The 27,935-nt window shown below is 55.3% G+C and overlaps 1 protein-coding gene, 1 long non-coding RNA gene and 2 other non-coding genes across 6 annotated transcripts in view; 1 reads left to right on the top strand and 3 right to left on the bottom strand.

Annotated features, from left to right (window-relative positions):
* Positions 1-2,005, bottom strand: part of LOC113460258 (uncharacterized) — a 198,833-nt gene extending 196,828 nt beyond the window's left edge. The window contains exon 1 of the long non-coding RNA XR_012581855.1: positions 1,255-2,005. This is a non-coding gene — a long non-coding RNA (uncharacterized LOC113460258). The remainder of the gene's footprint in view (positions 1-1,254) is intronic.
* A 1,541-nt stretch (positions 2,006-3,546) lies between these two features.
* NR4A2 (nuclear receptor subfamily 4 group A member 2) lies at positions 3,547-9,199 on the bottom strand. 3 transcript variants are annotated; one of them, XM_074547752.1, is made up of 8 exons: positions 9,058-9,199; positions 7,877-7,998; positions 6,887-7,752; positions 5,958-6,087; positions 5,711-5,874; positions 5,113-5,315; positions 4,525-4,703; positions 3,547-4,447 (listed from the first exon to the last, which is right to left on the bottom strand). In XM_074547752.1, the coding sequence occupies exons 3-8, from the start codon at positions 7,748-7,750 to the stop codon at positions 4,191-4,193; spliced, it is 1,797 nt and encodes a 598-aa protein (XP_074403853.1). In that variant the 5' UTR covers positions 7,751-7,752; positions 7,877-7,998; positions 9,058-9,199; the 3' UTR covers positions 3,547-4,190. The 3 variants fall into 3 exon arrangements, with proteins under 3 accessions (XP_074403853.1, XP_074403852.1, XP_074403851.1); XM_074547751.1 differs by lacking the exon at positions 7,877-7,998 and having other exon boundaries at positions 5,786-5,874; positions 9,058-9,195; XM_074547750.1 differs by lacking the exon at positions 7,877-7,998 and having other exon boundaries at positions 9,058-9,193.
* Positions 9,200-25,190: 15,991 nt separating this feature from the next.
* TRNAA-CGC (transfer RNA alanine (anticodon CGC)) lies at positions 25,191-25,262 on the top strand. Its single transcript has one exon. It is a non-coding gene; the product is annotated as a tRNA-Ala (tRNA).
* A 223-nt stretch (positions 25,263-25,485) lies between these two features.
* Positions 25,486-25,556, bottom strand: TRNAG-GCC (transfer RNA glycine (anticodon GCC)). The gene has a single exon. It is a non-coding gene; the product is annotated as a tRNA-Gly (tRNA).
* Between the last annotated feature and the right edge of the window lie 2,379 nt (positions 25,557-27,935).

Here is a 27,935-nt window from a genome sequence, read left to right as displayed (position 1 = left end):
TAGGAAATGTCAAATATGTCAAAATATTCATGAATACCAACATCTCCCTCTGCACCATCCCCAGCTGCAGGGGTTACTCAGGGCTAACGTTTCACAAGTGCAGATTATGCAGCACGGGGTTTACTTATACATAAAAAATCAGCTACAGGTGCATCCGAGGCGCTTTTACATGCAGCCAGTCCTGGGATTTCTCACACTGCAGAAAAGCCAGGAGGGTAAAATCACATAAAATGTGAATTTCCCAGCTCTGGATACCCCGGCCGTGAGTTCTGCCACCTGCTCGCAGTGCCCATGGCACACAGGTGAGGACGATGGGGCAGGAACACACAGGTGAGGATGATGGGGCAGGGACACACAGGTGAGGATGATGGGGCAGGGACACACAGGTGAGGACGATGGGGCAGGGACAGAGAGCGAGGGCTGCAGCTGCTGCATTCCCAAAGCAGCAAAGCTCCCACCGGGGCAGCTCCTCTGCAGGAGCAGCACGCACCTCCCCGGCAGTGCTGCCAGCCCGCTTTGGTGGCACTCGGAGCCCAACACAGCCAGGGCACCATCACATCGTCCAGAGCCTCGGAAAACGCGGCTGGGATTGTGGAGCACAGCGGGCAGGGCGAGCAGCGCACACCTGGCCCCAACCCAGCCCCGGTTCCTCTGTCAGGTTTGGAAATGTCGGCACATTTTGGGGGAATTGCGCCTCGGTGTAACCTCCTCGGCAGGAGGAGGAAGGTGCCCAGCTCTGGGGAGGAGCAGGGACACTCCCGTGTGTGCACCAGCGTGACTCCAGACACAGCAAACGCTCTCCACCCTTACACCTCGGAGTAACTCCACACAAATCAAAACAGAAAGTTGGGTTCAAACCAGCCCAGCGGGTCGGCAAGGAGCCACAAAACCTGGAATTGGGAGGGACAAACCAGGATGGGTCTGGCTGCTCCTCACACGAGCCCAGCAGAACGAGCAGTAACAAATTCCAGCAGCAGCGCGCGGCTGAAATAATTAAGATAGCTATTGATCTGGAATATTGCAAGCCTGGAGAAGCGAAACCTTTTAATAAATCCTCCCATTGATACCGCCAGTTAAAAAACCATTCCTTCAGCTCCACATTCTGCCTTGAGCTCGCATTCTGAACCTTTTTCCCCAATGTCTCTGCACAGCGCTCAGCATTCCCGGAGCCTGCGAAAGGCAGGAAGGCAGGGAGTACAGAGGCTGTGCCCCCTCTGCAGCCCGCCCCCAGCCCCAGCCCCTGCCCGAGCCCACCTCCGTGCCCGTGTCCGGTGTTCGGTGCCCGCTCGCTCCGGGCTCGGCGCCTCCGCTCGTCCCGCCGGGGACACACCCGGGCACACCCAGGTACAGCAGGAGAAAAAGCCGCGGCAGGTGTGGAAGGGCCGCCCGGGAAGGATAAATTCTGCTCTGCCCAGGTGCAGAGGGTTAAACCTGATTGAAAAGTTGCTGCGAAGGGCGCTGATTAACGCGGTGGGAGCAGCTGATTTCTGGGAGGGATTGGGAGCAGCTGGGGGATGTTCAGAGGGGGATCGAGCTGTTAAATTCTTTCGATAAACAGGTTTTTGTCTTTCTTTTGCGTTTTAAACCCCTTCTAGAGCATAGGCATTTACACTTTCATATTTATTTACGCATATTGAAGGAATGTCCGTATTCTCTCTATATATATTTAGGGCATCTCTGTACTCCACGTGCACTGTTTAGGTTGAACCCACACATATTCCAGCTCCGTGGCCATCCCGCGCTCCAGACCCCGCTCGGGATGAGTTAGGAAACACCCGCATCTGCCCCAGCCCCGCTCCGTATCTCTCCACAGCACCGACTTTTATTCCTGTTTACAACTCTTCATTCTCTGGGTTTTCGCCTGACCGAGCCGCCAAGCCCCTTCCCCGGCACACCGGGTACTCGGGGCTCGCCCGCTCCGGGGGCTGCAGAGCCGCGGATCGCAGATCCCGGCACCTCGGGATGGGGAGGCGGCTCCGGGATCGGGACGGGGATGCGGCACCGGGCTGGGATACAGCACCAGGATGCGGATGCAGCACTGGGTTGGGGATGCAGCACCGGGACGGGGATGCGGCTCCGGGACAGGGATGCAGCACCGGGCGCTGCCCGCCAGCCGCGGGGAGAGGCTGCCCCACAGCCGTGTCCGCGGGGTTTTGGGCACCGCGGGAACTCGCGGCACAGAGGAGCAAAAGCGATGCCGGTCGTGCCTCCCTCACCCTCCCACGGGCGTTGTACCGTCTCCCGAGGCCAGAGGCTGAAGTTCCATTCCCCTGGACAAACCAGCGGAGTTTGGGTTCCTCCTCCCTCTACACACACGGGATTCCCGTGAGTGCATCCCCGTCCCGGGACCCGCGGGGCTCCGGGCGCGGTGTTGGTGCCCCCGAGCGCGGTGCCCATGCCCCGGGCGCGGTGCCGCGGGGCTCCGAGAGCCGCCCCCGACCCAAAGCTTGGCAGGAGCCCGGATCCCCCACCCGCTGCGCTCCGCGCTGCCCCCCGAGCCCCTCCGGCGCCGCGGGAGCGGGTTTGGGAATTAAACGCCTCCACGGAAGGTGTTTCCTGAGGAATTAGCCCCCGCCGAAGGGATGCGCCTGAGCGAACGCCGGCGCGGGAGGACGGAGGGATGGATGGAGGGATGGATGGAGGGATGGATGGCGCGGGATGCAGGATCTGGCTGCGGCGGGAACCGAGCGCGCTAAAACGCGGGGAAGGAAGGACCAACCTCCGAGCCGCGGCTCTTCCTCCTCTTCCTCCCGCGGCACCGAGCGGGAGCGGCCCCGGCCATCGCCGCTCCGGGAGCGCCGCACGGGCAGAGGCTTTTGTCCCCTGGCTGAGCGCCTTCGCACTTCGGCAGAAAGGAGACGAAATTCGATTCGTTTACATGTTTTATTGTTGTAAACATTAAAATTGTCTTTCTCAAAGAAAGAGTTCTCGGGAGAAAAATAATAATAATAATAATAATAATAATAATTATAATAATAATAATCCGCGTTTCTAACTGTCGTACACCATATTAAAAAAAGGCAGCGACTTTCCCGTGTGCCAAACCGGGGTATACAAAGAAAAATACTACAGAATATGGCAATATTAAAAATATTACTCGAACATAAAATAATATATTAACCGACAATTTTTAGACATAAAAAACAAATGGAACAAAACAAACCAAGAATTCAAAGTGCTCAGTAATTTCCAGGGAGTTATGTATAGTATAAGCACTCTGGAAACAGTCAAAAGCTGCTGCATGCAAGATCTGTTTAGCTTTAGACAACAAAATAATCAAGATATAAACTTCTTCTTTAATCAACATCAACAGTACATACAACACTTACAAACAAGGGGTGTCGGGCGGTGTTTACAAACACTATGTGTCCCTTTGGGGGGGTTCCGGGGGTAACACTTGTGCCCACCTATTTTACAATTGAGAAAATGTTTGAAGCTTAGATAACTACCAGTCTTTATAAAAGCTACCAGACTACATAGTGTCTGAAATACTATTTATAGAATATAGACATTACTGAAATAGCAAGTGCCTATAACATTGTCACCCTGGAATCGTCATGCTTCCCTGGTATGCACAGATTGGGTTTTCTTTCCTTTTTTTTTTAATTCTCCTTTTTATTTTAAATATTTTTCTTCCCAAACACATTTAGCTTTTATTTTTGATTAATTTTTTTTTTTAGAATTATTTTCCACGTTTCATCATAAATAGGCACAGAAGAATTTATTTCTTTTTTTAAAAAAGCCAAACCGCATCTGATAAATTTACAAGCCTTCGCCTGCATTAACGCCACGCCACCCACGCAAGGTTTGGGGTCTGTCTGGGTATATTACAGCTTTCTTTTGCTGCAGAAAACTTTAGTCTTTAGGAGGGTGAGGCTTTGGGTCGCCCCGGCGCTGGGTTTGGCCCCGCGTGAGCCGGCGCCGCCAGGCAGGCTTGTCTTTGCACCAGAAGTCCTTAATCATAAACTCATTTAGAAGCCGAGAATAAAAAGTTTATACCATGGTATTTGTGTAGTCCATGAGCTGCATCCATGATGGCCCAGAGCCAAAATGCCCATCGCCTTCTGCCTGCAGGAGCTGGCAGCAGCGGCCGGGTGGGAGCTGGCACCCAGGGGTGCTGCTCTGGGCCCACACCAGCTCCAGGCAGGTGGAGCTTCTCCTCGGGTCAGCGGAAGCGTGCGGGAAGAGTCTTAGAAAGGTAAAGTGTCCAGGAAAAGTTTGTCGATTATTGCTGGCGGTGGCACCAAATCCTCCAGTTTCAGGTAGAAAATGCGCTGCAGCCCCTGCGTGCAAAGCGTGCGGAGTTCGGGGAGCTTCCCCAAGAGTTTGGACAAATAGTTGGGGCGATTCAGCCCCCCGTTATTGAAAGTCACGTGGTCTTTGAGACAATTTACAATCTTGTTCTGAAGCTCTTCCACCCGCTTGGGTTCCTTGAGCCCGTGCCTCTCTGCAATAGAAGGGTGCGGGACGTCAGGGGTCTGGCTGGGAGCAGGGAGGGCAGGGGGCAGCAGGGGGGACACTGACCTGTCACCATGGCCAGGGCAGCGATGCACGAGAAGGCAGAGATGTCGATGTTCATGTTCTGCAGGTTGGAGGAGAACTCCACGATGGAATCGATCCACTCCCCAAAGCCGCGGATGCACTGCAACCGGTGCAGCACCACCCCGTTGCAGAAGATCAGCTTCCCCTCCACGGGGTTGGACCTGCAAGGAAGGGCACAACCCCAGAGTGAACTGATGCATGGATGGATGGATGAGAGAGGGAGGAAAATTAGATAGGGAGAGAAAACGGAGGAAAAGAAACAAAAAGACAAAAGATAAGAGAAAGACAAAATATAAGAGTAAAGAACGAGAGAATGAGCAAAAGGAAGAAAGACAGAGGGGGAGAGAAAGATAAAATAGAGAAGAGGCAATGAAAGAGAAAAAAGAACAAGAAAGAGCAGGAAAGAAATAAAATAATAAGAAAGGAGACGATGGGGGAGAAAATCTAAACAACTAATTACTCGAGGAGCAATAAAGGAAGGATTTAAGAGGCACCTAATTACCGAGGAGTTAATAAAAGGCAGCCCAGTGGACCTTGACGGGGTGTGATTCCCTGCCATGCCCCGCTCACCTGTACGCCAGGCGCAGCACGAACAGCTCCAGGAAGGCGGACTCGAACAGCAGGTCCTGGTCCGTCTTGGGCAGCTCGGTGAAGCCGGGGATTTTTTCCGCCCACCCTCGGATGATCTCCATGGAGCCGGTCAGGAGATCGTAGAACTGCTGGATGTGCTGGGTGTCGTCACCGCTCAGCTGGTAGTCGGGGTTAGCCTGGAACTGGAAATTCATTTTAAAAAGCACTTAATGAGGTTCTCTAAAGTCTATAACCCGTGAAATTGCTCGCCCCGTCGCTGGCCGGGGAGCGGGCTGGGATAACAATTAAAGCTCTCTCTGACCGGTGAGGAAATTAGATGTTCCGGGGCAATTAATTCGATTAGGGACGGCGCTCCGAGGCCGCCGCTCTCCGTGCGCGGGGGGCCCGATCCCGGGCGGGGCCGAGCCGAGCCCCCGGTGCCGGCAGAGCCGAGCCGAGCCCCGGGCGGGCAGAGCAGGGCTGAGCCGAGCCGAGCCGAGCCCCGGGCGGGCTCGCGTGTCCCCGCACGGCCGCGGGGCCGGACCCCCCTCCCCGGGCGGCGGCGGCGGGGTCCCTCCGCGAGCTCGGTGCCGCTTACCCGGGAATAGTCCAGGCTGGTCATAGCCGGGTTGGAGTCGACATGGGCTCTCACCAGCGCACTGATCAGACTCACCGGGGGAGAGGGGGGAGAAGGCTCCTGGGGGCTCTTCGGTTTGGACGGCAAGCGGCCCCGCCGGCCTTTGAGGCTGTCTGTGCGCACCACTGCAAGAGACGGGGGTCAGCGCGGCGCCGCGGGGCGCGCCCGACGCACGGACACGCTCGCGGACAGACGGACGGACACTCACCCTCCTTGACCATGCCGACGGCCAGGCACTTCTGGAAGCGGCAGTACTGGCAGCGGTTGCGGCGGCGCTTGTCCACCGGGCAGTTCTTGTTGGCCAGACACACGTACTTGGCGTTCTTCTGCACCGTGCGCTGCACCGGGCGGCAGCGGCGTCAGAGCCGGCCGGGAGCGCCCCGAGTCCCGCCTGCCCGCGGCTGCTTTTACCGCCTTTCACCCCGGTTTTTATTTTTCTTCCCCCCCCCCTTTATTTTATTTTCCGTTTTTCTGCTTTGTTTTCTTCCCTTTCCCCTTCGTTTTCAGTTCCCGCTTTCATTTTCCCCCTTGATTTTATTTTCATTTTTTTTATCTTTACTTCTCCCTCTTTTTAACCTTTATATCCCTTCCTCTTTTCCTCTTCTTTTTTAATTTTTCCTTTCTATTATTTCCTTTTCCCCTTTTCTTCTTCGACCTTTTAGATTTATTTTCTTTTCCCTTTATTTCCTTTGCCCTTTTCCCTCTTTAATTTTATTTCCTTTCCCCCTTTATTTAGTTTCCCTTTTTTCCCCTTTTATTTCCTTTTCCTCCCCCCCCCTTCCTTTTTTTTTTTTCCCTTCCCAGGGCATTTAACAGGAGAAAATTGACAGCGTTAACATCCAAGCTAACCTCGCAGCTCCTAGCCGTGTTTTATATGCCAAGAGGAGGGAAAGAGACGCTCGGTAAATACAAATCCGTGGGCATTCATATTATTTACATTCCTTGGAGACCTCCTCTATTTAAAATGATAAGATTATTCAATCAGGATGGCGAAATAAAGAGATCACTTAATTTTACCACAGGGAATTCCGTTCCACATGGTTAGCTCAGACGCGCTGCTCTGTCCTAACCGATTTCCATCCGCGGGCCCCGCGGGCTGCCCCGCCGCCCCCCGCAGCCCCGCTCGGCCCCGCTCACCTTGAAGAAGCCCTTGCAGCCCTCGCAGGTGCGCACGCCGTAGTGCTGGCAGGCCGCGTTGTCGCCGCACACGGCGCAGAGCCCCTCGTTGGAGGGCGAGCCGCGGGACGGCGGCGAGGGCACCTGGCTGTCCAGCAGCTGCGGCGCGGGGCCCAGCGGCAGCCCCGGGAAGGCCATGGGCGGCTGCTTGCGGAGCCCGCCGGGCACGGCGAACGGCTGCCCGTCCACGCCGGGGTGCGGCCCCGCGGGCTCGGCGCCCATGGGCACGTGTAGGGGTCCCTCGAAGCGCATCTGGCAGCTGGACACGGGCGTGCCGGGCGGGGACTGCTTGAAGGAGAACAGCGACAGGCGGGACACGGGCGTCTTGCGCTGCTCGATCATGTGCGTGGTGGCCACGTAGTTGGGGTGGAAGTTGTGCAGGGAGCCGGGCTCGTCCCACACGGGGCCGTGCTGCACCTGGAAGCCGGGCGTGGACGGGGTCGGGGGCGACGAGGGCTTGTAGTAGACGGAGCCCGAGTGGGACATCATCTCCTCGGACTGGGGCGGCAGGTGGCCGTGCTGCTGGTAGCCGTGCATCTGAATGTCTTCCACCTTAATGGAGGACTGCTGTCCCGACAGGGGCATTTGGTACAAGCAGGGGGGCTTCACGTCGTAGCTCGTGTTGTAGTTGTCCATAAAGGTGCTGAAGCTGGGGAGAGAAGTGGTGGCGGTGATCTCGGTGTTGGTGAGGTCCATGCTAAACTTGACGAACTCCGGAGTCAGGAAATCGGAGCTGTACTCTCCCGAGGAGTGGTAGCTGTAGCTCTGGGAGGCCGGGCTGGCTCCTTGAGGCGAGGACCCATACTGAGCCTGAACACAGGGCATGGCTGCGAACGAAACAGCGGCAGCTAGGCTCGGCCCGCGCCGCCCCGCGCCGGCCACCGGGGCCGAGCACCGGGAGCGCCGGGAGCGCCCTGCCCCGCCGGGGCCGCGGGGACGGAGCGCACCCACCTTCAGCCGGGGGAGCGGCGGCTTCGGGGCAGCCGAGGGCGGACAGCGTCGGAGCGCGGCGGGCAGCGAGGGGTCCGCGGGTTCAGAGCGCGGCGGCGGCTCCAGCCTGCCCGGCGCGACGGCTGCGGAGACACGGAGCCGCCGGTGAGCGGACCGACACACGGACTGACACACGGAGCCGCCGGTGAGTGGATGGACACACGGACCCGACAGTGAGCAGGCGGACACACGGACCGACACACGGACCCGACGGTGAGCGGATGGACACAAGGACGAGCCGGTGAGCAGATGGACACACGGACGCGACAGTGAGCAGGCGGACACACGGACCCGCCGGTGAGCGGATGGACGGACACACGGACCCGATGGCGAGCGGACCGACACACCGAGCGGCCAGTGAGCGGACGGACACACCGACACACGGACCTGCCAGTGAACGGACGGACACACTGACACACGGACCCACCGATCGGGCAGCAGGGGTGGGAGACTGACACACAAACCCGCTGGTGCGGGGACAGACACACGGACCCGGAGCGGAGAACGGGCAAACGGACCCGACGGTCAGGCAGCCCCAGCGGGGAACTGACACACGGACGGTCGGTGGAGGGACAGACACACGGAGCTGCCGGAGCGCGGACAGACACACGGAGCCGCCGGTGAAGGGACAGACACACGGAGCCGCCGCCGCTCCGCCCGGCTCGGGGGAGCCCCGCCTGCGGGGAGCGGGAGCGGTGCCGGGCAGGGCCGCCCCGCGCCCTCGAGGAGCAGCTCTGGGCTCGGTCTGGGTTATTTCTCGGTAAGCGGGCAGGCGGCTCCCCGCGGGCGGGCTGTCACCGGCACCGGCTGCCGGGTTCCCTTCTCCCCGCCCTGCGGGAGCAGTAGCGCGTCCCTGGGGAGAGCGGGCGCGGCGCGGGGCTCCCGGCGCGGCGGCGGTGCCGGCACCGGAGCGGGGCGCGGTAACAGCCAGACAGCCCGGGCGGACCCGGCTCGGCTCGGCACGGCACGGCAGCTCCGCGGGGGACACGCGCCCGCGGGCAGCACCACCCGTCCCGTCCCCGTCCGGGCACCGCCAGCAGCTGGCACGGCACGGGACAGCACAGCACGGCACGGGATGGCATGGCACGGCACGGGGGAGCCTCGCGCGGGAGGGGGGCGCGGGAGGCGGGCCGGGCACTCACCGGGGAGCGGAGCGCGGGGCGCGCATCCAAGAGCGGCAGCGGCGGCGGGCGGAGCGGCGGCGGCGGCGGCGCGGGCGGCCGGACTGTGCCCGCCCGCAATGTGCCTTTGTTTATGTGGCCGCGGCCGCCGCCGACCAACGTGCGCCGCGAGCCCCCGCGCGTCACCGCGCGTCAGCGCCGCCCGCCAATCCGCGCCGCCCGCGGCCCGCCCCGGACACGCCCCCCTCGCGCGCCAGCGCGCCCTTTTGGTGAGGTTCCGAGCGGTGACGTCACGCCGAGGGACGCGCCCCGGCCACGCGCCCGGGCGGGGGCGTGGCCTCATTTGCATAGAGGGCGGTGCCGCCCCCGCCCCCCCGCGCGCGTCACCGTGACGCGAAACCCGGAATAGCGCGCGCCACCGCGACCCCGGCCCGGGACAGAACCGGGACAGGACCGGGAATGGAGACAGGGCAGGGACAGGGGACAGAGCAGGGACAGAGCCGGGAATGGAGACACAGCCGGGACAGGGGACAGAGCAGGGAATGGGACAGAACCGGGACAGGGACAGACCCGGAACAGGGATACAACCGGGAATGGGACAGAACCGGGACAGGGGACAGAGCCGGGATGGGACAGAGCCAGGCCGCCTCCACAAAAGGAGTGCAGTGTACCCCCGCTTCTGCTGCCCATCTGGAATTTAGTCTATTTGATTCTATTAGTATTTTGTTTTCATTTCATTATTAACTTTATTTTTATTTTCTTTTATTTTATTATTGTCTTTCTTTTATATGTTGTATTGATTTTTTTTATTTATGTATTGTAATATTTTTCATTTTAGTTATTTTTGTTTATTTTTAATTATTTCTTATTTTATTATTTTCTATTTTATTAGCTTTTATTTTTATTTATTTCACTGCTTAATTTATTATTCATTATTTTGGGGACTTCATATTTGATTTTATTTGTCATTTTTTGTGTTATTTAATTTATTAAACTTTCTTATTTTTATTTATTTTATACTTAGTCATTTCAATGGCTGATGATTATTTATTAAAATGCACATATTTTTTTAAATTATTATTTTATTTAATTTTGCCTCTCCCCAGAGCCCCCAGTTTCCCCATTTCCATCCCGGGTGGGTGTGCTGGGCAGGGCGGTGCAGTGAAGGCGCTGCGTTGATCCAATGCCAGCCGCGCTCCCGGCTCCCGCTGCCCCCGCGGTGCCGGGCCCGGCTCAGGAGGGTGCAGGGACACGGCCTGGCCTGGCCGGGCTCTGCTCTCCACCCTGCATGTCCTTGCTGGGCTCTGCTCTCCACCCTGCATGTCCCACCGCTGTGTTCTGGCCTGGAAAAAAGCACACAGTGGCATCAGGGGTGAAGGGAACACAATCCCACACAGCCCGGGGCCAGAACCAGCTCCTGGCCCGGGATAAATGCCCACAGCCCAGCCTGGGATAAAACCCCACAGCTCAGTGCAGGATAAAACCCCACAGCCTGGCCCAGGATAAATTCCCCCAAACCAGTGCAGGATAAACCCCTGAGCCCAGCCCGGGATAAACCCCCATACCCCAGTGCCAATAAGACTTCCCAGTCCAGCCCAGTGTAGGATAAAATCCCCCAGCCCAGTGTATGATATAACCCCATAGCCCAGCCGGGATAAACTCCCCAGCCCAGCCCAGCCCAGCAGGCAGCGCTGGCTCCCACAGCCCTGCCCGGGAACACTGAAATTTCCTGGGAAACTGAGGAAAGGCTCCTTCCCAACCCGCTCCTGCCACTGGGGCCACCCCACAGACACCAGAGAAACCCCACAGACACCACAGAAACCCCACAAACACCATAGAAACCCCACAAACACCATAGAAACCCCACAAACAGCGGAGAAACACACAAACACCAGAGTAACTCCACCAACAGCAGAGAAACCCCACAGACACCAGAGAAACCCCACAGACCGCGGAGAAACCCCACAAAGAGCAGAGAAACCCAAACTGCTCCCACCCCGAGAGACTGTCCCACACTGTGTTCTCCCGATCCTATAGAACTCCTGCAGAAGGAACAGCCTAAGGCTCTGAGACACCTCAGGGCTGTCCAGAATGTTCTGGGATCAGTAATGAACACCCCAAAGCTGTGAGACACCCCAGGGCTGCCCAGAATGGCATTTCTGGGGTCAGTAATGAACACCCCAAAGCTGTGAGACACCTCAGGGCTGTCCAGAATATTCTGGGGTCAGTAATGAACACCCCAGGGCTGTCCAGAATGGCATTTCTGGGGTCAGTAATGAACACCCCAAAGCTGTGAGACACCTCAGGGCTGTCCAGACTGACATTTTCTGGGGTTGTGTCCCTGGGGTTCCCCAAAAGAGGAGCTCAGCCAGCCTCCCTCACCTGCAGCACCTCTCCATCAGTGACACCCCAACAGCCGGTCCAGCCCACACCAACCTCCAGCCAGGGCCCTCGCAGGGCTCGGTGATACATCTAATTACCATATCCTTAGAATAGATGTAATATAAATTTCATTACTCACTTAAAAGTTCTAAAGTTAACAGCATAAACTTGAAGTTGAGTAATTAAGTAATCCTTATATAGACACTTATTAAAGTATTTATACATATTATCTTAAATCTACATCTATCATTTTGCCAATTAAAATTAGGACTTTAATTGCAATTAAGTAATTTAATTGCCAATTGAACAGCAAAATTGCTAAGTGACTAATTTTAATGCCTATTTTAATTACCAATCATGACTGGGGAGGGAGCTAATCAAGCAGTATCAGAGTAATGATGTGAAAAAAAGCGGAGAACAAACATTCCAGACTCCGTGCTTTTTGAAAAAGAGCTCCAAATTAGATAAGCGCCAACACAATCGCGGCCTCAACGCGGGGTTCGGGAGCACAAAGGGTTTAATTGCGGACACCTCGCCGTGCCCCGGGGGCTGCCAGCAGGGCTGGGGGTGCCCGCAGGGGCTGGGGTGCCCCTCGGGGCTCCTGGGGGACCCCAGCACCAGGGAATGGGCACAGGGCAGGCAGAGGGGTGCATGAACACTTTGGGCTGCCCGGATGGCAGGAACATCCCCATGGGCGCTCCCTGAGGTGCCAGCCCACCTTCCTGGCAGGCCCTGGGTGCCACGGGAGAGCTTTGGCAGCCCACGGCTCCTGTGGGGTCAGCCCGGCCCAGCTGGTGTCACGGGCATGAGGGGAAGGGCATCTGGTCCTGCCATTTATCATAGAAACACCAAATCCCACAGAAACCCCAAATCCCATAAACATCCCAAATCCCATAAACACCCCAAATCCCATGTCAGCCCTGGCTGCCATTTCCCATAAAAACCCCAAATCCCATAAAAACCCCAAACTCTTGTCAGCCCTGGTTGCCATTTCCCATAAAAACCCCAAAACCCCATAAAACCCCCAAACCCATGTCAGCCCTGGCTGCCATTTCCCATAAAAAACCCCAAATCCCATAAAAGCACCAAATCCCATAAACACCCCAAATCCCATGAAAACCCCAAACCCATGTCAGCCTTGGCTGCCATTTCCCATAGAAACCCCAAATCCCATAAAAACCCCCAAACCCATGTCAGCTCTGGCTGCCATTTCCCATAAAAAACCCTAAATCCCATGAAACCCCTAAATCCCATAAAAACCCCAAACTCTTGTCAGCCCTGGTTGCCATTTCCCATAAAAACCCCAAAATCCCATAAAACCCCCAAACCCACGTCAGCCCTGGCTGTCATTTCCCATAAAAACTCCAAATCCCATGAAAACCCCAAATCCCATAAAAACCCCCAAACCCATGTCAGCTCTGGTTGCCATTTCCCATAAAACCCCCAAATCCCATAAATACCCCAAATCCCATAAATACCCCAAATCCCATAAAATCCCCCAAATCCCATAAAAGCCCCAAACCCCATAGAAACCCAAATTCCATAAAAACCCCCAAACCCATGGTAGTCCTGGCTGCCATTTCCCATAAAAACCCCAAATCCCATAACAACCCAAAATCCCATAGAAACCCCAAACCCATGTCAGCCCTGTCTGTCGTGCAGCCCGTGTTAGAACAACTCTTCAGACTGCAGAAAAGTTTATCTAGTGAGATATTACCAAGTTCTAGGGTTAATAATGGGGTTTTATCTGCTGCTTGGGATGTCAGCTGATGACATCCTCCCATTTTCATCACCATGGAATGAGGCTGATGCTGGAAAATCAAACAGCTCAAGGCACATTCCCAGCAGTCCTGTCCCGTTTGTGATTTGTACAGAGCCCTCAGCCAACAACAGGGCTCGGTGGGCACGGCAGGGCTGAGCTTGTGGGGCATCCTCAGGAGGCTCCTGCAGCCCCAGAGCAGCTCCTGTGTCACTCTGGGTTTTAGGATTTTCTGAGCCTTCTGATGTTGACATTCTTGTAGTGAACTTTCTCACACACTTTCTGTAAATAACTCATTGTTTTGCATTCTTTTATGGCGGAGGAGAGAGTTGATGGACTGTTGGTTTGCCCGGTGTCATTGGAGAGGTGGCACTGTCACCCTCCAATCCACTGCCACTTTTGGAAATCTATAAAGGTTAGAGTCAGAAAATAAACTTCCCTTTTTCCTTCACCTTGAGAACAGCGGTGTGCGCTCGTGTTCTTTCATGTCCTATGGTGACACTCCTGCAGCACCAGGGCAGCTCCTGCAGCACCAGGGCAGGTCCTGCAGTACCAGGGCAGCCCCTGCAGCACCAGTGCAGCCCCTGCATCAGGCCCTTCCCTACACGGCCACACTTCCACTGCTCACACCCTGTCTAACCTGCTGTGTGTTTCAGCACAGACTTTGGCAGGGAAGGGATTTGCTGCCTCTCCAACAGACCAAAGTTTCAGACCAACAAAGAGGATCTAACACAAAAGGACATTTGTGTATCAGGGGCTGGGTGCCCTGCCTGTGCCCAGGGGTGCAGGGGGCACTGCCAGCCCCCCAGCAGGGACACACTGCACAGGGACAGCTGTGCCGCTGCCATCGCCCAGATCCAGAGTGCTGCCCCTCCAGTGAGCCTTCAGAGGGGAAAGGGGCTGAGTGTCCTTCTGTCCAGTGTCACACGGGTGTGAGGTCCCCAAACGGAGAGCGAGGCACAGCCTGGAGCTGGTGTTGGCCCCTGGACAGTGCCAACCCCTGTTCGAGGTCGGTGTCCCAGGGCTGCAGCAGCTCCCAGCTCCCCTCCCCGCAGCCCCAGCCCGGGGCACTCGGTCCCGAGCTCACACTCGTGTTCCACAGCCCATGGGGCACACGGCAGCTCTGACACAGCCCTGATGTCCGTGGGAGGGTGGAGGCACGCACGAAGCTGCATGTCCGATGTGAGTCGGAGTGGGGGGGTCTCATTGCCAGGCTGGGGTGTGAAGGGGCCATCATCTCACAAGCACTCCGTTATCCCCCTCAGATATCCCAGAAACTTCAATGGAGCGTTATTGTCCCTTTGCTCCCGCTCCCGGTGCGCTCCTGAAGCTCAGCCGCGCAGGCGGTGTCCGCCGACACGAGGTGTTTATGGCAGCAATGCCCATTTCCACGGAGTCCTTGCCAGCCCGTGACGGTCCCGTGGGAGCCGCGCTGTCCCCGTGTCGCTGCCGGCCACTCGCAGCTCCTGCCAGGGTCCGAACGCAGAGATGTTCCCGGTGCTGGGTGTCCGGCTCCGCTGCCGCGGGAGCGCTGCGTGTGCCGGCCGGGCTGCGGCTGATGATATCCGCGGGGTGAGAGGCTGAACGGGCCATATGGCGCTCGCTGCAGCCCATCTGCTCCCTGCCCAGCCCGCCGCGCTGCCGCCGCAGCATCTGCCCGCCCGCAGCATCTGCCCGCCCGCAGCCAGCCGCGCCGAGCCGCGCCTGGCTAAGGGGGCTGAGTGCCGGGACCCTCCATCCCATCCTATCCTATCCTATCCTATCCTATCCTATCCTATCCTATCCTATCCTATCCTATCCTATCCTATCCTATCCTATCCTATCCTATCCTATCCTATCCTATCCCATCCCATCCCATCCCATCCCATCCCATCCCATCCCATCCCATCCCATCCCATCCCATCCCCATCGTCTCCATCCCCATCCCCGTCCCCGTTCCCGTCCCCGTTCCCATCCCCGTCCCCGTCCCCATCCCCATCCCCATCCCCATCCCCGTCCCCGTCCCCATCCCCATCCCCATTCCAATTCCCCATCCCACTCCCATCCCTTTCCCATTTCCATCCCTTCCCACTGTACCTGCCTCGGCCGCTGGCGCGGAGCGGAGCCGGAACCGAGCCCGGAACCGAGCCCGGAGCCGGGAGCGGATCCCGGTGCCGGGGCCGCCGCGCCCCCTCGCAGCCGCCGCCGCGCGTCAGCGCCCGTCACGGCCCGTCAGCGGCGGCGGGTGACGGCAGCGCCGGGGGAGCGCCGGGGCCGACAACGGGGGAGGGGAGGGGGGCGGCCGGCTGGAGGGGGCGGCCCCGGGGTGACCCATTCCCACCCCGGGATGACCCATTCCCACCCCGGGCTGACCCGCTCCCATCCAGGGCTGATCCAATCCCACCCCGGGATGACCCACTCTCACTCGGGCTGACCCGCTCCTATCCAGGGCTGTCCCTCTGTCCCCTCTGGGCTCCCTCGCCGCCGCTCAGCGCTCCCGCACAGCCGAGGACTGGGGAGTGGTCTGTGTTTTGATTTGAGGGGGGTTTCATTTGGGTTTTTTTTGTTAGCTTGGTTTGGGTTTAGTTTGGCTTTTCCCACCCTGCACACACTCCCCGATGTTCCAGCACCATGCTGGTTCAGGGAGCATTCCTGCTGGAGTCTTGGGCCAGCTCCAGCCCTGGCTCTGGGGGCTCACCTTGGAGAAAAGGAGTTTTGGGGGTCCTTGTGGCTCTGCACAGCTCCTGCCAGGAGGGCACAGCCAGGGGGGTCGGGCTGGGAACAGGGAACAGGGACAGGAGCAGAGGGAACAGCCCCAGGCTGGCCCAGGGCAAGTTCCCTTCGGATATTGTGGGAAATTTCTTCCCTGAAAGTGCTGCTCAGTCCTGGCACAGCTGCCCGGGACAGTGGTGGAGTCCCCATCCTTGAATGGATTTAAATTCCCATCCTTGAATGGATTTAAAATCCCCATCCTCAAATGGATTTATAAGCTGTGTGCATGTGGCACCTGGGGACCGGGTCAGTGGTGACCTCAGCAGCGCTTGGGGGATGGCTGGACTCGATGGTCTCAGGGAGCTTTTCCAGCCCCAACAATGCTGTGATTCCCTGATTTTGGGATCCCACGGGCCCAGCCCTGCCCAGGGTGCAGCTGCTCCCCTCTGACGAGGAGTGCATCGCTGGTTTGATGTCAGACACGCGTCCCCTGCATGCAACCGATCCCAGCAAACAGACTATTTAAAGTGCCTGCTGAAGTTTCCTTACATAAAACGTCTCCAGACTCGCCCCCCACGCACACACGCTCACACAGGCGTCGGCTGGGTTTGAACTTGGCAGCGTTCTCCTGAAAGGCTTGGCAGTGCCAAAAGCAGGAACGGCTGCAGAGTCTGTTCGGCTCCTCACGCTGAGCTCCTGCTCGCTGACAGGCTGCCAGCCGGGCTGTGAGAATGGAAAAACAGCCCCAAAACCGTCCCAGGAACAGCACAGACCGCTGGCTGCAGGTGGGGTGGGGAAGGATGGGGACAGACAGCCCAGCCCCGCAGGGACAGACCGACAGAGCTGCCCCATTCCCGCTCCTCCAGCAGATTATGGAGACACAATCACACTGTCCCCTCTGGAATTCACCTGCAGGGCCACAGAGCTGCCCTCGAGCCCCACAGGAGCACCGGGAGGGTCCCAGGGCCAGCTGTGGCCGCGGGCTGTCCCTCTGTCCCCAGTGCCCAGGGTCTGCACTGGCCATCCCCTGCTGCTTTGGGAACGCTCTCAGGGACTGCCTCAGCCCCAGGCTGTCCTGCCAGCTCTGGAAACCCCCAAACACAGCGCTTGGCTGATGTATTTGTGCCACAAACAGTCAAAAATAGCATAATTGCCCATTGTTTTCCCTGCATTTTGGGAATTACTGACACAAGACACAGAAATCTTTTGTTAAGTGAAATGTATTTTGTTGTTTTGAGGGAAACCCTTCCTCGGTTTGGGAAGGATTTGCTCAACATATCTGGGATCCTTCCCCTCAGCAGCACATTCCCTGGAAGACACTGCCGAGCAGGAAAAGCAGCCCCCACAGAGGCTGGGAAAAGGGGCAGGTCTGCAGTGAGTGGTCACACAGGGAGGTGCTGCTGGCCAGCTCCAAGTGGACAAGGCTGTCCAGAGGGCCTTGCACACACTGAGGGGTCAGTGACGGGCTCCAAGGGTGGCTCTGGGTTGCTGGGAGCAGAAGCCAGGGGAGACACTCGACACAAAGCCCTGTGTTTTCTCTCCAAGGTGTTTCTAATTGCCTGTGTGAGCTCTCTGGGGCTCGTATCAGGAGCCACATCCCCGGTGTCAAAGCCACCTGTGCAGAGGGGGGACACCAGGGCAGCGCTGTCACCCGTCCTGCTCTGCAGTGCAGGGGTGACACAGCGCCCAAGGGGTGTCTGCTCACAGCCCAGGCTGTTCAGTGAACAGCCAAACCAGAGCCTGAAGTGCTCCCCGTTTTCTATGGGATTGATGGCTCAAGGGAAACCCTGGGGCTGAAGGAATGGGGAATGGGCACAGCCAGGGGATACAGAGAATGGGGAATGGGGAATGGGGAATGGGGAATGGGGAATGGGGAATGGGGAATGGGCACAGCCAGGGGATATGGGGAATGAGGAACGGGCACAGCCAGGGGAATGGGGAATGGGCACAGCCAGGGGATACAGAGAATGGGGAACAGGCACAGCCAGGGGATATGGGGAATGAGGAACGGGCACAGCCAGGGGCAGAGGGAATGGGGAATGGGCACAACCAGGGGATACAGAGAATGAGGAACAGGCACAGCCAGGGGATATGGGGAATGAGGAACGGGCACAGCCAGGGGATACAGAGAATGAGGAACAGGCACAGCCAGGGGATATGGGGAATGAGGAATGGGCACAACCAGGGGATACAGAGAATGAGGAACGGGCACAGCCAGGGGCTGTGGGAGCAGAGCCCACGGCATCACAGTGACAGCCCAGCCCGCCCTGCCCTGGGGCTGCAGGGCCCGTCCTTCCCCGTCACCCACAGCCTCACAAAGCCGTTTTCCAGCGGGGCTGCGAGCCCCGAGGCCTCCCGAAGCAGAGCTATTTCGGGTATTTTCCACAGCATCTCTGAGCACTGCTGTGCTCATGACTGGTGAGTGGGAGATGCACGCACGCAGATCCCCGAGCGTGCCAGCCCAGCCTCCTCCTCCTCATCCTGCTCCTCCCTGCAGCGGAGCCTGGGCTGAGGCCGCGGCTCAAGCAGGGCCCCACCAGCCCCAGGCTGTCCCTGCAGGGCTGGGGGCTGTCCTGGCACCTGTGCCAGGCTGTCCTGGGCTGTCCCTTCAGGGCTGGGGGCTGTCCTGGCACCCTGGGTCACACGGTGCCTGTCGGAGCCCCTATCCCCATGTCCCAGCAATGGGGCTGCTGCAGGGAGGGAGGGCTTGCATCTCTCTGTTCCCCCAGACAGGACAGCCTGGTTTGCACAACACAGGGTTAACTTCTAGAGGGGAGCCAGCATGAATTCATGCTCTGAACCAAGGCCCTGGCAGTGCCCAGCCAGGTGGGACACTGGGGCTTGGAGCAGCCTGGGGCAGCGCAAGGTGTCCCTGCCATGGCAGGGTGGGACACAGTGAGCTGTGAGGTCCCTTCCAGCCCAAACCATCCTGTGGTCTTGGGTTCTGTGTTGCTGAAATGGCTCCCGAGATATTAAAGAGTTTTTTTTCCCAGCCTCACAACCAAAGAAGAAGTTGAGATTGCTCGGCTCTGCTTTTCAAGGTTGTTTATTTTTCCTTATCTGTGATATTCTCTCTCTGACCTGCTGAGATCTGTCCAGCAGGTCGGGTTATGGCACAGTCCCTGCCCTGGGGTGGTGTTGGCTTTTTATACAAAGATCTACCTGTACTTCATTTACAATAATTCTCCAATACCCATCACCTATGTTAGACAGTCTGACTCTACTCTGAACCAATCCAAAGTGCCACCATCCCAGCAGAAGATGGAAGAGAAGAGGAAGAAGAAGAGTAAGAAGGAGAAGGAGAAGGAGAAGGAGAAGGAGAAGGAGAAGGAGAAGGAGAAGGAGAAGGAGAAGGAGAAGGAGAAGGAGAAGGAGGACAGGACACACTCAGATTCCTCCATCTTGCCTCTTGAACCCCCATTCTAAATCCCCAAAATTCTACTTTTTCACCCAGTGACAAATTAACTGTCACTCTACTCAAACCCTTGTGGCTTGTAACTCCTCACACAAAGTTGGTGATGTTTCCATGGGCTAAAATCCAAGGCACAGGTGTCTGTGACTCCGTGCCCAGGTCTGTGAGCCCCTGCCAGGGTCTGGAATCACCCAGGGCAGCCAGAGCAATGCCCTGGATCCCAACACTGCAGCTCTGCGATGCTGAGGCCAGGCTGGAGCACCCTGGGATGGGGAAGGTGTCCCTGCTCATGGAAGGGATGGGATGGGATGGCATGGGATGGGATGGCATGGGATAATGGGATGGGATGGCATGGGATAATGGGATGGGCTCTAAGGTCCCTTCCATCCCAACCCATTTAGGGATTCCCTGATCCTGCACCCACGAGGGTCTCCAAGCTTCAGCTCCTCTTTCCTTCTCTCAGCCCTTCTTTGCTTCCAGCCAAGCTGAGCTGGAATTCAGCACAAGTGCAGGATGGATGCACACGCAGTGGTACAACTGTACACTCACCCTTTCCCAACAATGGAATAATCATGGAGAAACAGGCAATTAATCATGCATAGTAAATAATTTAGTCTTTTTTGCAACACCTGAAGTACAGTGAGTAAAAAACCACTGATTTGAGAAGAGTAGTATTAAATAAAACTATGCAAAATGAAGCTCAGCCTGCACACTGAATGGAGGAAAAACTGGGTTTTATTCAATTTTAATTAAATGGAATCTGGTTCTTCAATATGGAAAAACTAGATTAAAACTGAGGCAAAAATTGAATCCCATTAATATTACCAGTAAATAAAAACACATTATTTTTTGGTTCAGGGAGCTTTAATAATAAGAGGCATCATAAAGAGAGAAATCAAAACTGGATTGTACATTCACCAGATTGTTCAATACAAAAGCCAACAAAATTAGCCCATATTGATGTGACAAGCAAGAAGAAATATATTAAGTTTCCAGCTCACAACATTCCACTACAAGGTATCATTGGAAAACCGAGTCAATTTTGATATCAGTCAGATCCCGATTAAATGAGGGCAATCCCACAGGCCTGGTGCCTGCAGGAGAGGAAAATGGATTTATTTATTGCAGCGGGGCCTGGGTGGGCAGGGCTGCCAGGCTCGGGGTGGGCACCACAGCCGCTGCCACCTCTGGGGCAGGAAAGCCCAGGAAAGGGATTTTTTAATGTCTGAAGTGATATTGAGGTCTTCATGTTTGAAATGATGCTGTGGGTCAGCCTGGATAATGAGGACTGTCTGTGGTTGTCATGGAAGGGGACGTGTTCCAGGGATATAAATATGCATTTCCAAGGCTGCTACAGGAAAAGAAAAAAAAAATTTGGTCCAGGAGAGAGATTTCCTAATATCCATACCTTAAAAACGTGATACTAAGCAAACAAACTGAAAACCAAATATTTCTTATAGCAAATATTTCTTCTATTTCTTCTGCTGGCTAGGGGCAGAGCGAGAGCTGCAAATGGAGAGTGAGGTTCAGTGAATAAGTCAGCATTGAAGGAAATATGATAATATTAACAACAATATGGACTATATTAGTAACAATAGTAGTAATAATAATAATAATAATAATAATAATAATAGTAGTAATAATAACAATAATAATAATATTACAGTGTACTTTTTAAGGGCTAGGGTGCAATATTTGAATCAGGCATTCCCTAAGCAAATGGAAAGTGCCCTGTTGAGTGACCTAACGAGGCTCCACGCTGGTTTCCCGAGCAGCTCGTGCCCTGCTCTCCCAGGAAGGGCAGAGAATTACAGGCTGTGAGGAGGCAGGAGCACCCTGCTGCCTGCACAGCCTCCTTGCCAGTGGAACCTGGTAATTGTGCTGGAGCCCGGCCTCCTCCCTTTGCCTCCAATCCTGAAATGTTAATTTTCATCTCTGATTAAGCTGCAGACCAGTCGAGGCTCCTTTTATTAAGTCAGGCAGACTCCTACCTGCTTCCCGAGGGCTAAATTTGGCTGGCAAAGCCATTGTAATATTGTGTAATTAATTTGCCAGTCAAATAATTTCTGCAGGGCTCTAATTTACTTATCTGTCTGCAACACTAATGAATCTCCCAACTCAGTACTTTAATCATGTTTTCTGCCTTTTTATCTCCTTTTTTAACTCCAACTTTCCTAATTGTTTACTATGGGCTCGTCTGTCACCTGCATTTTGGGGCTGTGTTTGTTCTCACAACAAAAGGCAGCCAAACATGGGGACTCTGTAGTTCTCCTTCATGGCTGGGAGCTGCTGAAAGCCTTCCTTGCTTTATTCTTCAATTCCAACAAGCCAGAGAGCTGAGTCAGTAAAAATCAAGATGTAAAATTCCAGGAGAAAAAGCCATTTGTGTTTGGAGGACTCAAGGTGGTAACTTCATTCCAGCTCGTGTAACCTGTGTGCAGAACTTCCTAAAGGTGATTCTGAGCACTCTATTCCCTGATTAGTGCCAGTGGGAAATATGTTCCAAAATATGGGGATATGACACCTGAGGACACCATTGCAGGGTGGCCATGGTGGTGGATTGATGCTTGGACTCGATTATCTGAAAGCTCTTTTTCAAATTTAATGATGCTTTGATTCTTTGAAATGTAACATTGGCAGGTTTTTTACTTGTTTAACTTTGCAAATCACAAGTCTGTAGTGATTTTTTGTTTTTCTGACAAATTTATTACACAAAATACTGCAGTAAGTGGCACATTCCTGTCGTGTTAAGTACTTCAGTGTTGTTCCAACACACTAACTCTGATGTTTGTCACTTCACAGATTTCCTGGTCTCTAACGGGAATGTTTTGTGAAGGAGAAGAGGGATGCTCAATAAAAGATAAATAATCATACAGAATCACAGAATCCCTGAGGTTGGAAGAGCCCTCCAGGATCACAGAGTCCCAGCTGTGCCCATGCCCACCCTGTCCCCAGCCCTGAGTGCCACCTCCAGAATTGCTGGGACACCCCCAGGGATGGGCACTGCAAACCTCCCTGGGCAGCTCCAGTGCCTGAGCCCCCTTTGCATGGGGAAATTCCTGCTGGGCCCACCCTGAGCTGCCCTGGGCCGGCCTGAGGCCGCTCCCTCTGCTCCTGTCCCTGTTCCTGGGGGATCCCAAATCCCCCCGGCTGTGCCCTCCTGGCAGGGAATTGTGCAGAGCCACAGGGCCCCTGAGCCTCCTTTGCTCCAGGCTGAGAGGCTGGAATTGAGGCTGCAATTCTGCACCCCCTCATTTGGATACCTCAAACAAATGAATGATACGGCCATGTGAGGAAAGAAAAAGAATCTGATGTATTTAAGTGTAAATGCTGGTGCCAGGTGGGCTCAGGTGTTACAGGAGGTGTCAGACACACCTGGGAGCAGAGACCTGCAGCTCTGGCCTTGCTCCAGGGCTGGATCCATCACTTGAATCCTCCTCACCTGTTTGTTTTACACCACTGGGCTTTGCTGCTGCATTCTATTGAACAGAGCACTGGTTTCCAGAGGGAACTTTGAGTGTAAACATTTAATCCTGGGAACAAGTGCCGTGGGAGGAAGCTGTGCTGGAAGGAAACACGGACTTGTCCATCTGTCCCCTCAGAGCCCTGCTGTGATCCCTGCTCCCATGCAGCCCGGGGGCTTTGGAGCAGAGCTCCTGTAGGCTCCACCAGCATGCAGGAGAGTCACTGGAAAACAGCGAGTTTGTGCTTGGAAAAAAACGAGTTTATGCTTGGAAAACTCGAGTTTGTGTGTGTATCTGACGAGAACTGACGAAAAATCCGAAACTTGAGTAGATCAAAGCAAAGCCCATCCCCAGGGCCTCCCTGAAAGGCTGAGGTCCCCTCCCGAGGTAGCAGGAATGAGTTAATCCCACCAAGGAATGCGGAGGGGCTGCCAGATAACAGAGTGACATTGTTTTTCCCTGATGTCAGCACACAAACCCAAACACAAAGAGGTGAATGTAGTCCTTGGAGGCAGCTGAATGTGGAGCTTGTGCCGGCGTCCGGCCCGCATTGAAACCAGATGACAAAGTGTTTCCTGGAAGCAGGGGCTGGCTCCGGCCAGCTGGGCCGGCCACCGAGCTGGGCAGGAGCAGGGATGGGCCCTGGTGGTGGGGAAGGTCAGGGGTGTGGATGGTGGGGAGGTCAGGGATGGGAATGTCCTGCAGCAGGACAGGGCCCCATCTGCTCCCTGCTGTTTGTTAACGTGCTCTGCTAGGGCTGGGGCTGCACCCACAATGCACATCCATCCATTGTGACCGTGTTCGCAGGGGTCCCAGGATGAGGGGAGAGATGAGGATCTGACTCCGTGTTTCACAAGGCTGATTGATTATTTTATGATATATATTATATTAAAACTATACTAAAAGAATAGAAGAAATGATTTCATCAGAAGGCTGGCTAAGAATAGAAAAAGAAAGAATGATAATAAAGGTTTGTTGCTCGGCTCTCTGTCCGAGCCAGCTGACTGTGATTGGCCATTAATTAGAAACAACCACATGAGACCAATCCCAGATGCACCTGTTGCATCCCACAGCAGCAGATAACCATTGTTTGCATTTTGTTCCTGAGGCCCCTCAGCTTCTCAGGAGGAAAAATCCTAAGGAAAGGATTTTTCAGAAAATATCATGGCTACAATCCATGGGCATTTTATTTTCCTTCTCAGTCACTTTATGGCAGCTTATTTTCTCCCGTAGCATCCTCGTGCTGTGTCTTGCCTGAATAATTCACCTTTTCTGTGTTTGGTAGGTGATGAGGTCTAGAGGATAGTTAGACCAGGCTGGAAGAGAAGCCGTGTTTCACTTCAATATAGGCAGCACTTGTATTGCTGCCACAGGGACAGGAATGAAACACTTGCTGATAGGCTCTGGATGTGGAGCCGCTCTTCTCAGCACACAGAATGGGCTCTGCCTCCATCCACCTCCCAGAGGGGACGTTCCACAACTGGGTGACTGTCCATCACAGCTGACAAATCCATAACATCATAGTAATATCTGTATTGTTCATTTTTGGCCATTCTGAGCTCTACAGGAAAGTAAACAAAAGGAGAAGAAACTGAAGAGAAAGATTTAAATTGCTTGGTGTTTTTATTGCAAGGTTGGTATTAGCACCCTTGGCTCAGCCTGGTGAGGAGCCACGGCCACTCTGCACCTTAGACACACAAACCAGAGTTTGGGTGTTGATTAGGAAAACCAGGTCCAGTAACTCCTAGAAAGCAGCTTCTTAAAATCTGGCTGGAGGAAAGTCAAACTGTAAGTGCTGTTTTCTGACAAGATGGAAGCACCTGAGTGGCCAATGGATGTCAGAATGGCAATGGCTGGGTGCGGAAGGGCCCTGAGGGATTGGTATTGCTGCTTGTGAGAGAATAAATTAAATTAATTTATTTAATAAATTAAATATAGTATCCAGTATTCCTCGCTGTGAGGGAGGTGAGGCCCTGGCACAGAGCAGCTGTGGCTGCCCTGGATCCCCGGCAGTGCCCCAGGCCAGGCTGGACATTGGGGCTGGAGCACCTGGGGCAGGGGAAGGTGTCCCTGCCATGGCAGGGTGGATGGGATGGCATTTAGGGTTTCACACCCTCCACAGCCGCATGGGATGGCATTTAGGGTTTCACACGGACATTGGGTCTGCCCCAGGCCCGGGGCTCTGCCTGCGGCTCCCCGCACACGGACGGGCCGCTGCCGCCCCCGGAGCTCCGTGTCTTGGTCCCAGGACTCCGTGTCTGTGTCCCGGGACTCCGTGGCCGTGTCCCGGTGCCTCCGGCGGGGTTCTGTTGCTGTGTCCCGGTGCGGGCGGAGCGCGGTGCCGGCAGAGGGAGTTGTGTGGGGACGGAACGGGGCAGCACCAGCACCGGCACAGGCCGCGGCCTACCCTCCATTTGGGGGCGCCTGGCGGGAACCTGTCACAGCCGGGGATGTAGCTCAGTGGTAGAGCGCGCGCTTCGCATGTGTGAGGTCCCGGGTTCAATCCCCGGCATCTCCAGGCGCTTCTTTTTTTCTTTTTTTCTTTTTTTTTTTTTTTTTCCCGTCTCTCCGCGCGGCCGCTGGTTCCGCCACGCCAAGCCAGCACCGCGCCTCCGACACGGCCCGGCCCGGCATCGCTGTATTGCTTCCTCCCGCCCGGGAGCCCCGAGGGGAAAATCAAAGCTCGGCGGCCACAAAACGCGGCGGTTCCTCAGCCGGCAAAAAAAAAAAAAAAGGGAAGCTGCATTGGCCGGGAATCGAACCCGGGCCTCCCGCGTGGCAGGCGAGAATTCTACCACTGAACCACCAATGCCCGCTTGGAAAGCTTGCCCCGCCCCTGGCTGAACCAGCTCACCCAGCGTACCGACGGCATCGGCACGACCGTGCCCACCTGCTTCATTCTCGTCCTCAGCCCCACGCTGCTCTGCTCAGCCATCATTTCCAGCGAAAAAAAAGTTTTGAAAAAGTCAGCACTAGCCGTTATACATTGTTCCTCTAAAGGATTTAAAAAACCCTGGCAAAGTGTATACTGCACCCACCATACACACCACAGAGTCTGGCCTGACTTGCTTTTGGTCTTGTTCATCTCTCACAGATGCAAGACGTCACTAATGATTATTTTTGTGATAATTTTAAAAACTTTTTTTTTTTCCTCAGTATATTCTTTGAAAACTTGTTTCGTTTCTAAGCATTCTGTTTGTAGCAGGGATGAACTAATAAGCAAGGAGTGATTTAATGGAAGAACTTCAGGAGATTACAGGTGAAGGTTTCCAAGATTCTTTACCCCAAGCACTATGGTTGGAGTAGATCTTAAGGGTCTTCTCCAACCTAGACATGCTGTGATCATTCTTTACATGTAAAAGCTTTCAGATCAAGTCATAAATGTCTGGTTTTGTTCCTTTTCCACCCTGGAAGGACTTTGCCAGGGGAGGCCAATGGTTAAGGGCTCAGAGGCTCAGCTGACCCACAAGGGAGTCATCAGAGTGTGCTCACGATGGTCTCTGTGACTTGCCAGGTGATGACATTTCAGCACACTGTGCCTGTGTGTGATGTCAGCAGTGAGTCCCAGATTGTGCTGCGACATGGCCATGCTGTGTCCCAAAATAAACGCTCAGTTTGCCTTGGACACGCTCCCACAAACAGCCACACGTGAGCCAGAGTCCAAGGAAAAGCTGCAATGAGTGCTTCACATCAAGGGAACATGGAGGTTTACGTACAAAAGTGCTGGAGACACTGCCTGGGCAGGAGGAACAGGTCACAGGCAAGGTCAGCACAGGTCAGAAGCAAGCAGGTGTTCTCTGGTTCAACCTTCTGGCGCTGCAGATTCTGTTCCAGCGTCCTGTGCTTGGATGTGCATGAACACCACAAGGTAACAACCCAGTACAGCTCCCTTTCCTTCTCAGCTTCCGCTGCCAGAAGGCAACATAATAAAAACTGTAAGTAATAATTATCACTTAGGCTGTGGCTTATGGTTGGATTAGTCAGCCTAGCAAAACAGTTTTCTCAGACAAGGCCAGGACCAAAACCCTCCAAGCATTCAGGTAGAAGACATTCATACTGAGAAGCCCTAACTCCCCATTTTACTGTGTCTGGGAGTCAGCCATGTTCTCCACCTCCTCATTGCTGGTGAGCTGGGGCTGTGCCAGGCAGGGGCACCTGGCAACATCTGTGCCCAGCAGCTGTGCCCAGCAGTGTGCCCTCAGAGAGGGCAAGGAGCCAGATAAGCGGGGCTGGCTGGGGCTGGAGAAGCCCTGTGAGATCATGGGTCCAAGGGGTCACCCAGCGCTGGCAGGGCACCTCTGCTCCCTGTCCCCAGGTGCCCCTTGTGCTCTGTGGGGCAGGCAGAGCAGAACGTGCTGTCTGCGCCACAGTTTGGAGAATTATTGCACAGGGGTCCCACAGTGATACAGACTTTGCACTACCTGTTCTCAGAGCAGAAATGGGACCTGTCCTTGCACTCTAACAGCTCACAGAACAGTTTCTCATGTCCCCTGGACTGTTCTGCAAACGCTCAGAACATCTGGGAATGCTGGCTGACATCCTGCAGGGAATTCTGTCACCAGGAGGAGTGTGGGACTCCCAGGCCTCCCTGGGGCCCAAATGTCACCCCATAACATTCTCTGGGAATCTGCTCCCAAGCTGTGTGAGCCAGGCTCACACTTGGCTTCCCTCAGAACTGGCTGGGAGTAGGGAGGTGCTGAACGGGGCAGAAATGGACACCTGCAATATGAGAAATGGTGCTCCAGGCCTCAGAACTGCTGAAAATCTCACAGGGTCAGTTCAGCTGAGTAGGAATCAGAACCCTACTCCAACAGAACAAGGAGCTGTACGGGGTTCCTTGCCTCAGCTGTCACAATGGCTGGGAGAAGGTTCCCTGCCAAGCTGCAGTGCAGAGGGATCTGTTCTGTGTGCCCCATGGACACAGCACTGTGGCAACAAGCCCAGAGCAGGTGACAGAGCTCGTGAGGGGACTGGGGCTGCCCTGTGAGCCTGAGAAAGCTGGGTTTGGTCAGCCTGGAGGGGAGCAGGCTCTGGGGACACCCCAACCCCTAACCCTACACCCTGAGGGACACCTAAACCCCTACACCTAAACCCCTACCCCTAAACCCTGAGGGACACCTCACAGACCCTTCCAGTGTCTGAAGGGGGGTACAGCAGAGCCAGAGAGGGACCCTTCACCAGGAGCTGCAGG

This window comes from Zonotrichia albicollis, chromosome 10 (assembly GCF_047830755.1).
Source record: "Zonotrichia albicollis isolate bZonAlb1 chromosome 10, bZonAlb1.hap1, whole genome shotgun sequence".
In the NCBI taxonomy this organism is placed as follows: Eukaryota; Metazoa; Chordata; class Aves; order Passeriformes; family Passerellidae; genus Zonotrichia; species Zonotrichia albicollis.
The sequence above is the reverse complement of the archived record's forward strand: the minus strand, read 5'-3'. Positions and strand labels throughout refer to the sequence as shown.